Consider the following 14,972-nt stretch of genomic DNA (forward strand, 5'->3'; position numbering starts at 1 on the left):
ACCATTCCTTGATCCCTTTAGCCCCAAGAGCTAAATCTACTTCCTCCTTGGCCTCAACTGCTTTCTGTGTTAGTGAATTCCACAGGCTTACCACTCTGTGGGTGAAGAAAGTTCCCCTCATCTCGGCCCTAAATTGGTTTATCCTGTATCCTTGGACTACGACCCCTGGTTCTGTATACCCCCACCATCGGGAACATCCTTCTACCCTGTCCAGTCCTGTTAGAATTTTATAAGTTTCTATGAGACCCCCCCTCATTTTTCTGAACTCCAGCGAATATAATCCTAACCCAACTCAATTTCTCCACATCCATCAGTCCTGCCATCCCAGGAATCAGCCCGGTAAACCTTCGCTGTACTCCCTTCTATAGCAAGGACATCCTTCCACAGATAAGGACACCAAAACTGCACGAAATACTCCAGGTGTGGCCTCACCAACGCCCTATACAATTGCAGTAAAGCATACCTATCCCTATACTCAAATCTTCTCGCTATGAAGGTCAGCATACCATTGCCTTTTTTATTGTCTGCTGTACCTGCGTGCTTATTTTCAGTGACTGATGCACAAGGACACAAAGTCTCACTGAGTATCAACCTCTCAATTTATACCCATTCAAATAATAACCTACCTTCCTCTTTTTGCTACCAAGGTGGATAACACATTTACGTTATACTGCATCCTCCATGCATGTGCCCACTCACGCAGCCAATCCAAATCATGTTGAAGCATCTCTGCATCCTCCTCACAGCTCACCCTCCCATCCAACTTTGTATCATCTGCAGATTTGGAAATAATACATTTAGTTCCCTCTTCCAAATCATTAATATGTAATGTGAACAGTTGGGGTCCCAGCACAGATCCTTGCGGAACCCCACTAGCCACTGCCTGCCAATCGGAAAAAGACCCATTTATGCCCACTCTTTGCTTCCTATCCGCGAACCAGCTTTCTATCCATCTCAAGACAATACCTGCGATGGGCGGCATGGTGGCAGTGATTAGCACTGCTGCATCACTGCACCAAGGACCTGGGTTTGATTCCCGGCTTGGGTCACTCTGTGGAGTTTGCACGTTCCCCCTGTGTCTGCGTGGGTTTCCTCCGGATGCTCCAGTTTCCTCCCACAGTCCAAAAGACTTGCTGGTTAGGTACATTGGCTATGCTAAATTCTCCCTCGGTGCACCCGAACAGGCGCCGGAGTGTGGCAACTAGGGGATTTACACGGTAACTCCATTGTAGTGTTAATGTAAGCCTACTTGTGACACAAAGTTATTTTTTAAAATCCCATGTGTTTTAACTTTATATAGTAATCTGCTATGTAAGAACTTATCGAAAGCCTTCTGAAAGTCTAAATAAACCACATCCACTGGTTCTCCTCAGTCAACTCTACTAGTTACATCCTCAAAGAATTCCAATAAATTCGTCAAGCATGATTTCACTTTTGTAAATCCATGCTGACTTTGTCTGATTATACCACTGCCTTCCAAATGCTGAGTTACAAAATCCTTGATTCCCTAGTACTGACGTTAGGCTCACTGATCTATAGTTCCCTGTTTTCTTTCTCTACCTCTTTTTGAATAGTGGGCTTACATTAGCTACCCTCCAATCTGTAGGAACCAGTCCGAAGTATTTTGGAAAATGAACTCCAATGGATCTACTATTTCCAGGGCCACTTCCTTAAGTGCTCTAATATGAAGATTACCAGTACCTGGTGATTTATCCATCTTCGATCCCATCAATTTCCCCAAAACCATTTCTCGACTGATGCCGATTTCCTTCAGCTCCTCACTAAAACTTTCTCAGAACTTCTGATACATTAGAATAGACCAAAGTATGAATTTAGTTCCTCAGCCAATCTCTGTCCCCTGTTATGAATTCTCCCGTTTCCGTCTGTAAGCGGCCTACATTAATTTTTGTCAATCTTTTTCTCTTTACGTACCTGTCGAAACTTTTACAATCAGGTTTTTGTTTCTCGCTAGTTTACTTTCATACTCTATTTTCCCTTTCTTATCAATCCCTTGGTCTGCCTTTGTTGAATTTTAAACTGTTCCAATCCTCAAGCTTATTGCTTTTTCTTGCAAATTTGTATGCTTCTTTGAATGTAATACTGTCTCTAATTTCCCTCAGCCATGGTTTGGCCACAATTCCCTTATCACTCTTGCGCCAACCAGGTATAAACAACTTTGGAGTTCACCTATTTGTTCCTTAAATGCCTTCTATTGCTTGTCCACTGTCTCTCCTATCGGTAATGTTTCCCAGTCCCTCATGGCCAATTCATGCCTCATACCATCATAGTTACCTTTATTGACATTCAGGACCCTGGTCTCAGAATCAACTACATCACTATCCACCTTGACAAAGAATTCTATCATATTATGGTCACTCGTCCCCAAGGGATCTTGGGTCCGTTCGGCAGAGAACAGGCATTTAATGCAAATGGCAGAAAAATCAGAGGCAACATGAGGAAATTGTTAACTGAGCAAGTTATTTTACTCTGGTTATGCACTGCCCGAAAGAGTGAGGGAAGCAGATTTAATAGTCCAGAATAAAAATCAGAAACTAAGAATCTACTGATGACCATGAAACCATTGTCAAGTGTCGGAAAAATCCATTTGGTTCACTAATGTCCCTTTAGGGAAGGAAATCTGCCGTCCTTACCCGATCTGGCTTACATGCGACTCCAGAGCCACAGCAATGTGCCCTCCAAGGACAACCAGGGATGGGCAATAAATGCTGGCCCAGCCAGTGACACACACGTCCCACAAATGAATAATTAAAGTAACACACAAAGAAAATTAGATAAAAAGCTAAAGGGAAAAACATAAGGAAAAGAGTGGGGCTAATTGGTCAGTTCCACCGAAGAACTAGCGCAAACACATGGGTTGAAGGGCCTTCTGTTCTGTACCATCCTGTGATTGTATAGAGAAACTATTTCCTCCAGTGGGGGGGATGATCCTGAATATATAAAATAGGAGCAGAATGTAGACCATTCGGCCCCTCAAGCCTGCTCCACCATTCAATAATATAGCGGCTCTGAGTCCACATTCTCCATCTACCCTTGATAGCCTTTATCGATTCCTTTGCCCGCAAAGAATCTATCTACCTCTGCCTTTAAAAATATTTAATGATCCTTCTTCCACTGCCTTCTGAGGCAGAGTGTTCCAAAGTCGCACAACCCCCAGAGAGAATTGCTCATTCCTGTCCTAAACCTAATTTTAAAACGGTACCCGCTAGTTCTGGACTCACCCACAGGAGGAAACATCCTCTCCACATCCACTTTGTCGAGACTGTTCAGGATCTTATAGACTTCAATCAAGTCACCCCCTCACTCTTCTTAACTCCAGTGGAAACAAGCCCAGTCTGTGTCCAACCTTTTCTCATTAAGACAACCCGCTTGTTCCCGGTATTAATCTAATAAACCTCACTTGAACCACTTCCAATGCAGATACATCCTTCCTTAAATAAGGAGACCATAACAGCACAGTGTTCAAGATTTTTCTCACCAATGCTCTGTATAACTGAGGCATGATATCCTTTTATATTCAATCCTTCTCATAACATAAGATAGCATTCCATTAGCCGCCTTGATTACTTGCTGCAACTGCAGACTAACTTTTTGTGACTCATGCACTAGAACACCCAGGTCCCTCTGCACCTTGGAATTCTGCAGCTGCTCTCCATTTAAATAATACTCTGCTTTTTTTTTATTCTTCCTGCCAATGTGAACAACTTTGTACTTTACCACATTATGCTCCATCTGTCAAGAGATTTTTCCCACTCACTAAATCTATCTACATCCATTTGCAAACTCCATATGTCTCCTTCACAACACACTTTCCTACTTATCATTATGCTGTCTCCAAGTTTGGCTGCCATGCCTTTGCTGCCCTCATCTAAGTCATTGACGTAAATTGTAAAAGGTTGATGCCCCAGCACAGACCCCTGCGGGACTCCACACATCGCAACCTTCCAATCAGACGAAGACTCTTTCTTTGTATACAGTTTTCTGCCAGCCCAGTCAACTTTCTATCCAATGCTAATCTACTATCCCTAAACCATGAGCTTTTATATTTTGCAATGTCTTTTGATGTGGCACCTTATCAAATGTTTTCTGGAAATCCAAGTACATCTACAGGCTCCCCCTATCCACAGCACATGTTACTCCTTCAAAGAACTCTAGTAAAATGGTTTTCCTTTGATAGAACCATGTTGATTCTTCCCAATTACCTTTAGCTTTTAGAAGTGCCCATCCATATCTTCTTTAATCAGTTCTAATGTGGCACAGCGGTTAGCACAGCTGCCTCTCAGTGCCATGGATCCGGGTTTGGTTCCCGGCTGGTGTCACTGTCTGTGTGGAATCTGCACATTCTCCCCGTGTCTGCGTGGGTTTCCTCCGGGTGCTCCGGTTTCCTTCCACAGTCCAAAAGACTTGCTGGTTAGGTGAATTGGCCGTGCTAAATTCTCCCTCAGTGTACCCGAACAAGTGCTGGCGTGTAGCGACGAGGGGATTTTCACAGTAACTTCATTGCAGTGTTAATGTAAACCGATCTGTGACTAATAAATAAAAATAATACCTTTGCCATGACAGATGCTAAGCAACTGGCATCTAATTTCCTGTTTTCTGTCTCCTGGGTTACATTTACTACCAAGTTTGATTAACCTTTCCAAAATCTGTAGAATTTTAGGAACTAACACACAACACATTAGCCACCTCTTTTAAGAGCCTAGGATGAAGTCCATCAGGACTTGTCAGCTTGCACGCAGCTCCATCAGTTTGTTCAGTACCTGCTTCCCTAATGATTGTAACCTCACCAAGTTCCCCTCTCCCCTCCGCATCCTGATTTACACCTATTATTGCAATGCCTCTTGTATCCTCCGTAGTGAATTTGGAGCAAAATATTTGTTCATTTCATCCACCATTTCTTTATCTATTACCTCCCCATTCTCACACTCCTGAGAACCAACATTCATTTGCCCTCTTCCTGTTTGAATACCTGTAAAAACACTTGCAGTTTTCACATCCTGAGCCAGCTTCCTCTCTCACTCTAATTTCTTTCTTCTGATTCACCTTGTAGTCATTCTCTGCTGTTCTTTATATTCTGACCCACCACTCACCTTTTGCACAGTTACATGTTTTTTCTTAAGTTTGATGCTTGCCTTAAATTCAGTTAACCATGGATAATGGCTCAGGAATATACAATGAGTATTCTGAAATATCCCCGTAAAAGCCTACCACTGTTTCTTGATCTATTCTCTAGCCTAGTATCCCAGCTCACTTCACGTAGCTCAACTTTCATGCCTACATAATTGCCCTTATTTAAGTTTGAAATACCAATCTTAGACCCACCCTTCCTTTCAATCTGGATGTAAAATTCAGTCATGTTGGGGGGTGTACCCTGAAAATTGGTGCTGGCTCATTTTGGGTTGAATTCACAAAGCGCGCTTCATACAAAGGGTATTGGAAGTCTGGAACTCTTGAGGCTGGGTTTTAAACCAAGCTGTGGGTTTTAAAACTGAGATTGATGAGCGTTTTGTTAAGCAAGCATATTCAGAGTTAGGAAAGCAAGATGGGTGGATGGAGTTGAGCTTTAGATCAACCATGATCTAATTGAATGAATGCAAGAGTAGGCTTGAGTGTCTGAATGATCCCTGGTTATACGGAGACCCTGTCCATCCTCTGCGGTTGTTGTGAAAGATCCTCGCACTATTTGAAAACAATCGAGAGTTCAGTGTTCGGGGCATCATTTATCCTTCAATCAATACCTGCAACTGATGTTTCTTTCACCACTCTCTTTGTGATCTTGTGCACGTAATTGGCTGCTTATTTTACAAGTGACTATATTTCCGAAGGTGCTTCATTAGCTGAACTCCCATAGTTGTGAAGGGTGCTACATAAATGCAGGTTCGATCATCTGTACTGAGATTTGAAGCAAACTTCATTCAGCCCCGCAATCCAGTAACTTTTAAATATCTTTCACCACCATCTGAAGGTGACAGGAGTTCAATTTTTTTTGTGTGGGTGGGTGGGGGGGGGGGGGGGGGGGGGGTACGGAGGGAGGAACGCCATAAAACATAGAAGCTGAATTAGGCCATTCGGCCCATCGAGTCTGCTCCTCCATCCAATCGTGGTTGATAGGTTTCTCGTCCCCATTCTCCCACCTTTCCCCTTTGATCCCCCAAACCAATTAAGAACCTATCTATCTCTGCCTTAAATACACTCAATGACCTGCCTTCTGTGGCGACCCAGTTCATCAAAATAATCAACTGTATAGTGAGACCCGGCCATGTATTACGGAGAAAAGCTTGCATTAGTTTTTGCATAATTCACCAAGTCACTTTATTTTTGCGATTTTGAGCGCAGCAGAGAATTATAAAAACTAGTCGAAGAGGATGAACAGGTTTTTACATTTTGATTGGCTGTAACACCTTTGTCGTTATCTTCCACTGCAGGGGCAGTTTTGTCTGGCACAGCTTTTTAAAAATTGACATTGATCATTCTGGCAAATGTCCTTTTAGGGAAGGAAATTCCTAACCTGGTCTGGCCTACATGTGAGTCCAGAGCCACAGCAATGTGGTTAACTCTCAACTGCCCTCTGAACAAGGGCAACTAGGGATGGGCAATAAATGCTCGCCAACCAGCGATGCCCATGTCCCACGAATAAGTAAAGTGTGATGGACATTCCAATGAGTTCAATCATTGGACCAGCCAGAGTTGTATTCAGAGCACTGAAACTTGCATTCTCATTATATTAATGGATTCTTTTATTAGTTTGCTGAAATGTATGTTGCTCTGAATATTGGGTTAAAAGCATCCTGTTAATTAACTTAATTGTGTACATAATGGTTGTCACTTGAGTTGAATGAGTGTCCTGTCTCTAACTTTCTAAAATAACTGCATCAGAAACATTTTGTTTACTTCAGCCAAATTTTGCGTGTGGTTCAAGCCTTTTGATTTTCTTTTATTCTTGTGCTATAGGAAAGAATTTGTGGAAGGATGTAAGGCATTAAATGCAGACAGTATTGACGGAATCCGTGCCAGATTCCCAAGCCTTATGAATGAAGCCAAAGTTGAAGACAAGTTCAAAGATTTGTATCGATTTACCTTTCAGTTTGGGCTAGATTCTGAGGAAGGCCAACGATCGCTACGGAGGGAAATAGCTGTTGCTCTTTGGAAACTGGTGTTCACACAGAACATTCCTTTCATATTGGACCAGTGGCTGAGCTTCTTAACTGAGAACCCGCCTGGAATAAAGGGAATCTCTCGGGATACGTGGAACATGTTCTTAAATTTTATTCAGGTGATAGGTCCCGATCTAACAAACTACAGCGAGGATGAGGCTTGGCCGAGTCTGTTTGACACATTTGTAGAATGGGAAATGGAAAGAAGAAGAAAGGAGGTTCTTGCTGAAGAAGCATTGCATTTAGTTACCGAGGCTGCTGCAAACGTGGAAATGTTAGGACAAATTGCTACAGACTACCAAGTAACAGATAATGAGTAGTGAGCAATAACTGATAATGACAGCGTATGTAGGTTACTGCTCCTCACCACCTCCAATTGCCTTGTTGCTAAAAGGGCTCCAAGATGCTGTAATAATTTATAGGCACTTTTTAAGCAATTGGGTAATACTTTTTTTAAGATGCTTGTTCACAAAAGTATGCAGTAATTCACTAGTTGCCCTAATAAAAAGCAGCATCCGTTTCAGCCTTTGAATACTACTAGTGTGAAGTAATCTGACATTGTTATTGCAGAGTTTTGTCTTTGCTATTTTAATTGTGGTGTTATGGAATTCCTTGGTTTAAAAAAAGTTGAACAGTGCCCGAGCTCACTTTTTCAGCAAATTGAACGATGAAGAGGCTGGTGTGTGTGTGATGCTGCTTGTAGCAATGGGAGTCGTATCAAATGAAAGACAGTATTAAACATTTACCGGTTTACTGATCAAGAATTGGAGAAGTGTCGCGATGTTCAAAGTGCAAGACTCCTACAGTTCAAGCAGCCACGCCGTCTTTCAGTATAATCTAACTGGTAGTTGTGTTAGCGCTGTACTCTTGTACACTGTACTCTTGTACACTGTACTCTTGTACACTGTACTCTTGTACACTGTACTCTTGTACACTGTACTCTTGTACACTGTACTCTTGTACACTGTACTCTTGTACACTGTACTCTTGTACACTGTACTCTTGTACACTGTACTCTTGTACACTGTACTCTTGTACACTGTACTCTTGTACACTGTACTCTTGTACACTGTACTCTTGTACACTGTACTCTTGTACACTGTACTCTTGTACACTGTACTCTTGTACACTGTACTCTTGTACACTGTACTCTTGTACACTGTACTCTTGTACACTGTACTCTTGTACACTGTACTCTTGTACACTGTACAAGGTTCCAGGGTTTGCAGTACATGTACACACATTTCACGTGTGGCCTCATCTCTGTAAAGTTTGTATCCTTGTGTACACCTAATAAACATATGGGTTATTTTGAATTCCCCTTGATAAAATCACCGGTGATCTGGAATCTGTATCTAAAAGCATTGATGTGTTTCAACTTGCGACAGTCCATTGTTCCAATTTAGAAAGTGCACATTGTGACATGATCATATTCACCAAACCCAGTCCACTGGGGCACAAAACGTGCATTGATGTAGTTTGCACCTGCAGGTACCATAAAAGCCCCATTGATGATTTTTTGCCTCGATTACTAGTGAGTTCAAAGACCTACCTTTTTAGATAAAATCAAATCTTACGGCTGCCTTAGCATCTCACTGGAGGGAGCACCATTGCTACCGGGGTGTGTCAAGGTGGCCTGTTGACAAAGCTCATTGCACTATATTCAGAGTCTCGGCACAGATTTAACACCAAGAGTATTCGAAAAGCAATAGGCAGCAGGGCATAAAGGAATGGGATCAGTCCTGCAAATACTGTTGCCTTAACTAAAATCAACTGAAATGTGATTTATTTTTTTCTTGAATTTATTACTGAACTACAACTTTTTATTAATCTGATGAGGTTCAGCCCTTTTTCCCTCTGGTGTCCATTCAAGGTTTTGTGAAAAATTCAAAAAATGTCCATTTTACTGTATTTTTGTTACAAAGAAATTTATAGTTGTGATATGTGGAAAAGTCTGCTTCTGCCCTCCATGTCATTGCATTCTGCAACTTTTGGTGTGATACGCCAATTTTGTTTTTAACAAATGCATCAAATGAATGATTTCCAGCTTCAAACAGAAAAGAATGACATTTTTCTAACATTTTAATTTTCCCCTCATTCGAAGTTGCTCTCGGACTTTGAACCTTGCCTGTACTGTCCTTTTGGATTGCAAGTTCCTCCTTCCTTGGATTTTTACACAAAAAACGACAACCCTGAATTTTCTATAGCAGGATTGCAAATTTAATTCTTAAAAAAACCTCTGATATATAATCTGTGCATTTAGCTTGTGCTACATGTATATTTTATAGAATAAGTTTTGGTGCTTACACTTCTGGGCTGCAATTCAGTGGGGTTGTTGTGAGTCTTGTTAGTTTGTTTAGTTGTGTTACACTTAATTTTCTATCTTCTCCTTACTTCACTTGTAGGTAACTTACTGAAATAAACAATGTTCTGCTAATGGTGTTTCTACCAATACACTTGTCTTGTTACCATCAATTGTACATTTTATGTATTCAGATATTGTATAAATAATGGATTTATTTAAAGTTGAAATGCTTTGTATGTTTTACGTACTGATTATTTTCCAATTAAAAGAGTCAATTGCATTCTTTATAGCTTTGATCGTCCATAACTTACTTTTTAATTCCACAGTTTTATCTTGCTTCCGCAGATAGTTGCTGTAGATTTGTTTTTGCTATGCATGTAAAGATGCCAGTGGGAATGTTTGGCAGGTTAAAGAAAGACTTGCATTATGTTGGCAGACACTCCCTATATCTGCGTGGGTTTCCTCCCGCACTCCAAAGATGTGCGAGCTAGGTGCATTGGCCGTGCTAAATTGACCCTAATGTCGGGGTTAGCAGGGTAAATGAGGGTTACAGGAATAGGGCCTGGGTGGGATTGTGATCAGTACAAACTCGATGGGCCAAATGGCCTTTTCCTGTACTGTAGGGATTCCGTGATAGACTACAGCTCTTCTTACCCACTGCATCAGTGCATTGAGGTGAAAATACCTCGCAAAAACAAAATATTCAGAGCTGGTAATATCTGTGGAGTGGGAAGCAGTGTTTGTGTTTCTGATCTAAACTTTTTCACAACTACCAGGTTTACTTGGTAGCACAAGCCACTAGCTTTCGGAGCGCTGCCCCTTCAGGTGAGTGGGAGTTCTGTTCACAAACAGGGCATATAAAGACAAACTCAATTTACAAAATAATGGTTGGAATGCGAGTCTTTACAGGTAATCAAGTCTTAAAGGTACAGACAATGTGAGTGGACAGAGGGTTAAGTACAGGTTAAAGAGATGTGTATTGTCTCCAGCCAGGACAGTTAGTGAGATTTTGCAAGTCGGGGTTACAGATAGATCCGCACACACGAGGACGGCCTCAACCGGGATCTTGGGTTCATGTCACACTATCTGTAACCCCCACGACTTGCCTGGGCTTGCAAAATCTCACTAACTGTCCTGGCTGGAGACAATACACATCTCTTTAACCTGAGCTTAACCCTCTGTCCACTCACATTGTCTGTACCTTTAAGACTTGATTACCTGTAAAGACTCGCATTCCAACCATTATTTTGTAAATTGAGTTTGTGTCTTTATATGCCCTGTTTGTGAACAGAACTCTCACTCACCTCATGAAGGGGCAGCGCTCTGAAAGCTTGTGACTTGTGCTACCAAATAAACCTGTTGGACTTTAACCTGGTGTTGTGAGACTTCTTGCTGTGCCTACCCCAGTGGCATCTCCACATCTAAACTTTTTCATCAGAGATGTCACGGAATTGGAAGGGAAACAAAGGGGAAAGTCTGTGATAGGGTGGAGGGCGGTGAGGGTGAGAGGCCCACACTCTGGTGTGTTTGTTCCAGTAGCCCTGAAAATCTATCTCCAGCTCCGTGTTCAATTCCCTTCTGCCTCCACCCTGCACTCAGGCAGTGCAATCAGATGGACTGAGCCTCCTACCTCAGCAATCCTTTAAGACTGGAACGGCTCTGTTAGTAGCGGTGTTACTGAGTCGCTCTTGTTGGTGGACATTGAAGTATCTCCCCACCCTCAGTACATTGTTCCTTTGCTACCCTCAGTGCTTCTTCCTCCATGTCGAAATTCACTTGGAACAGTTGAGGAAGGGCAAGAGGTGATAATCAGCAAGCGGTTTCCTTCCCCATGTTAGATCTGATGCTGAAATTTCATGGGGTCTGTAGTCAATGCTGTCACCTCTGGTTGTTTGTCCTGTGATGGTGATAAAGGAGTCAGGGATATTGGCTGTGGTATGATTCTGTGGACATGACTGTGGGCAGCTGTTTCTTGACTGATCTGTGGGATAGCTCTCCATTTTAGCACAAGTCCTTATGTTAGCGAGGAGGACTTCGCAGGATTGATTAGGATGAATGTTCCTTTGATCTGATGTCTAGGATGATGCTAGCTGGTCCTTCCTGTTTTATTTAACTTTTCCATAGCAGTTTGACAGCATTGCTAGGTCATTCCAAAGGGCAGTTAAGAATCAACTTCAGAGCTGGGAGTCTGGAGTCGCATTCCAAACAGGATAAGAACGACAGACCTTTTTCCCTGAAGGGCGTAAGTCACCAGGGGAGTTTTTATGATCATCTGCTAGTTTCACAGTCCGTATTACTGAGACGAGGGGTGGGATTTCCCAGCTGCACTCTCCCCAAAACCGGAAAATCCTGCCCGAGATCAACAGACCTTTGCATGGTCCACTCCCCACCACTATAATTCTTGTGGCGGGTGGGACAGGAAAATTCCTTTCTCGCTCTTCACAATTAATGAATAAATTCCCCCAGCTCCCATGTTAGATTGCGTATCTCTGAAGCATTAATCCTGGTCTCTGGAGTAGTAACAGAAACATTACTAGGTATGCAATTTAATTCCATTCACTTCAAGATTTATTTAGCATCTTTCAGGACAGGATAAGCACTTTGCTGTTACACTGTCGGAAAAACAGCAGACACTTTGTAGGCAGCCAGATAATCTGCTATAATGTTGATTGGAGGATAAATTTATTGACCACTTTTGTTTAAGGGCTGCAGGGAAAAGCCTGGGAGAAACAGGCCGGTGAGCCTAACGTCTGTAGTGGATAAGTTGTTAGGTGTTCTGAGAGACAGGATGTACAGGCATTTAGAGAGGCAAGGACTGATTAGGTAGGGACAGTCAGCATGGCTTTGAGTGGAAAATCATGTCTCTCAAATTTACTTTGAGATTTTTGAAGAGGTAACCAAGAAGGTAGATGAGGCAGTGCAGTCAATGTTGTCTACATGGTCTTTGACAAGATACCACATAGTAGGTATAAGATTAAATCTTATGGAATCCAGGGTGAGGTAGCCAATTAGACACAAAATTGGCTTGATGATCGAAGCCACAGGATGGTTGTCGAGAGTTGCTTTTCAAACTGGAGGCCTGTGACCAGCGGTGTGCCTCCGGGATCAGTGCTGGGTCCAGTTATTTGTCATTTATATTAATGATTTGGATGAGAATTTAGGAGGCATGGTTAGTAAGTTTGCAGATGACACCAACCTTGGTGGTATAGTGGACAGTGAAGATTATCTAGGATTGCAAAGGGATCTTGATCAATTGTGCCAGTAGGCTGATGAATGGCAGATGGAGTTTAATTTAGATAAATGCGAGGTGATGCATTTTGGTAGATCAAACCAGGACTGGACTTACTCAGTTCATAGGAAGACATTAGGGAGAGTTATAGAACAGAGATCTAGGAGTACAGGTTCATAGCTCCTTGAACGTCACAGGTGGACAGGGTGGTGAAGAAGGCATTTGGCATGCTTGGTTTCATTGGTCAGAACATTGAATACAGGAGTTTGGATGTCTTGAAGTTGTACAAGACATTAGGCCACTTTTGGAATACTGTGTGCAATTCTGGTCACCTTATTATAGAAAGAATATTAAACTAGAAAGAGTACAGAAAAGACTTACTAGGATGCTACTGGGACATGATGGTTTGAGTTATGAGAGGCTGGATAGACTGGGACTTTTTTCCCTGGAGCATAGGAGGTTTGGGGGTGATGTTAAAGGTCTATAAAATAATGAGGGGCATAGATCAACTAGAAAGTCAATATCTTTTCCAAAAGGTAGAGGAGTCTAAAAGTAGAGGGCATAGGTTTGAGGGGAGAGATACAAAAGTGTCCAGAGGGTGGTAAGTGTCTGGAACAAGCTGCCAGAGGTGGTAGTAGTAGAGATGGGTATAAGTTTGTCTTTTAAAAAGCATTTAGACAGTTACATGGGTAAGATGGGTATAGAGGGATATGGGCCAAACGTGGGCAATTGGGATTAGCTTGGTGGTTAAAAACTGGGTGGAATGGACAAGTTGGGCTGAAGGGTCTGTTTCCATGCTGTAAACTTCTATGACGCCTATGACCTGAAAGATAAGATGGAGCTTGGTTTTCATTTCAGTCCAAAGGATATTGTACCTCTGACAGTGCAGCACTCCTTCTACTGTACTTGAGCACAAAAATCTAGGTTTGACTGACAAGTCTCTGGAGTGGGACTGGAACCCATAATCTTCTGCCACATCGAGTGTCTAATCCAGTGTTCTCAGTGTAAATGATGCTGCATGTGTCTGCTTAACAGGTGAGAGAGAGAACCACAGCTATTCAGGACAAAAATTAGGAAGAATGGAGACAAAAAGCCATAGATGCTAGTAAAATTGATTGTTTTAAATTCATGGTGCAGACTTTTGCGAGTTAGTGTATAGATAAGCTGTGACCTCTTACTGGAGGGGATGAAGGGCTTATTCTTGTTTCTTTGTTTTTAGTATGGAGTGATTTTTTTTTTCCCTTCTGGGGTTCTGTTCCAGTGCCTTGTGGAGGAAGGAAGCGATGGATGCCAGGAGCATCATCTACATAGGAAGAACCAGTCTCTACATCACAGGGCTTACAGGCAGCAGTGTTGTCCAAAAAGGCCGTAACTCCCAGTGCTCGGCCAGCTGTTAGAGTCTGACTTGGAGCCTCTTGCATGGGGGCCACTACCCTCGCCTGTGGATGTGAAGATGATGACAGCACTTTTATTCATCTTGATTCTTGCAGTTGTTCACTGGTGATGTTAATCCTGTCAGTCAGTTTGCTGTTACAGGTCCCCACCCTGTTCAGGTATGCCACCATTTATCCAGGTTCATGTGGAGGAGGTCTCAGCAACTTCAGAGATTGCATGTGATTTACATGTTAGAATCTTGACAGGGCAGAAAGAGGCCATTCAGCCCAGCAAGTCTGCGTCAACCTATCCCACCCAGGCCCTCCCCTCTGCTTTATCCCTGTAATACTATGCATTTAACATGGCCAATCCACCTAACCTGCACATCATTGGGAGGAAACCCATGCAGACGCAGGGAGAACGTGCAAACTCCACACACACACCCGAGGCCGGGTTTGAACCTGGGTCCCTGGCGCTGTGAGACAGCAGTGCTAACCACTGCACCACTGTACTTTGCTAACTAATAACATACATTATAATGCTAACTTGGGGAGCCGTGCAGGCAGGATTGGCTGAATGGCTTTCTCCTGCATTGCAACAATTCTGTGATGCAACTCAATGTGTGCGACATGGGGAGTTTGACCTGGTTTGTTGCTGAGGCAGGCTGGGATACTTATTACAAAGGGAGACGGTCTCAGCGCGAGCAAGGATGGTGACCAGAAGAGAACGAGATGGAAAATGGAGCACCTCCGAAGAAGCAGAGTCCATCATCACTCAGCCAATTGGAAAATGTCAGGTTATAAACATTAACCCGATACGCAGGCTCCCTGGGATGGCATTGGCAATATGGTTGAAGCAGAGACCCATTCAGTAAACTGCACTAGAATGCAAA

The 14,972-nt window shown here is 42.7% G+C and overlaps 1 protein-coding gene across 2 annotated transcripts in view; it reads left to right on the forward strand.

Moving 5' to 3' along the window:
* Positions 1-9,766, forward strand: part of dcun1d3 (defective in cullin neddylation 1 domain containing 3) — a 52,008-nt gene extending 42,242 nt beyond the window's left edge. For both annotated transcript variants that reach the window (XM_078240855.1, XM_078240856.1), the window contains exon 4: positions 6,970-9,766. In XM_078240855.1, coding sequence (XP_078096981.1) covers positions 6,970-7,492 — 523 coding nt within the window. In that variant the 3' untranslated portion in view covers positions 7,493-9,766. The remainder of the gene's footprint in view (positions 1-6,969) is intronic.
* Positions 9,767-14,972: the final 5,206 nt, after the last annotated feature.

Source organism: Mustelus asterias, chromosome 23 (assembly GCF_964213995.1).
Source record: "Mustelus asterias chromosome 23, sMusAst1.hap1.1, whole genome shotgun sequence".
Classification (NCBI taxonomy): Eukaryota; Metazoa; Chordata; class Chondrichthyes; order Carcharhiniformes; family Triakidae; genus Mustelus; species Mustelus asterias.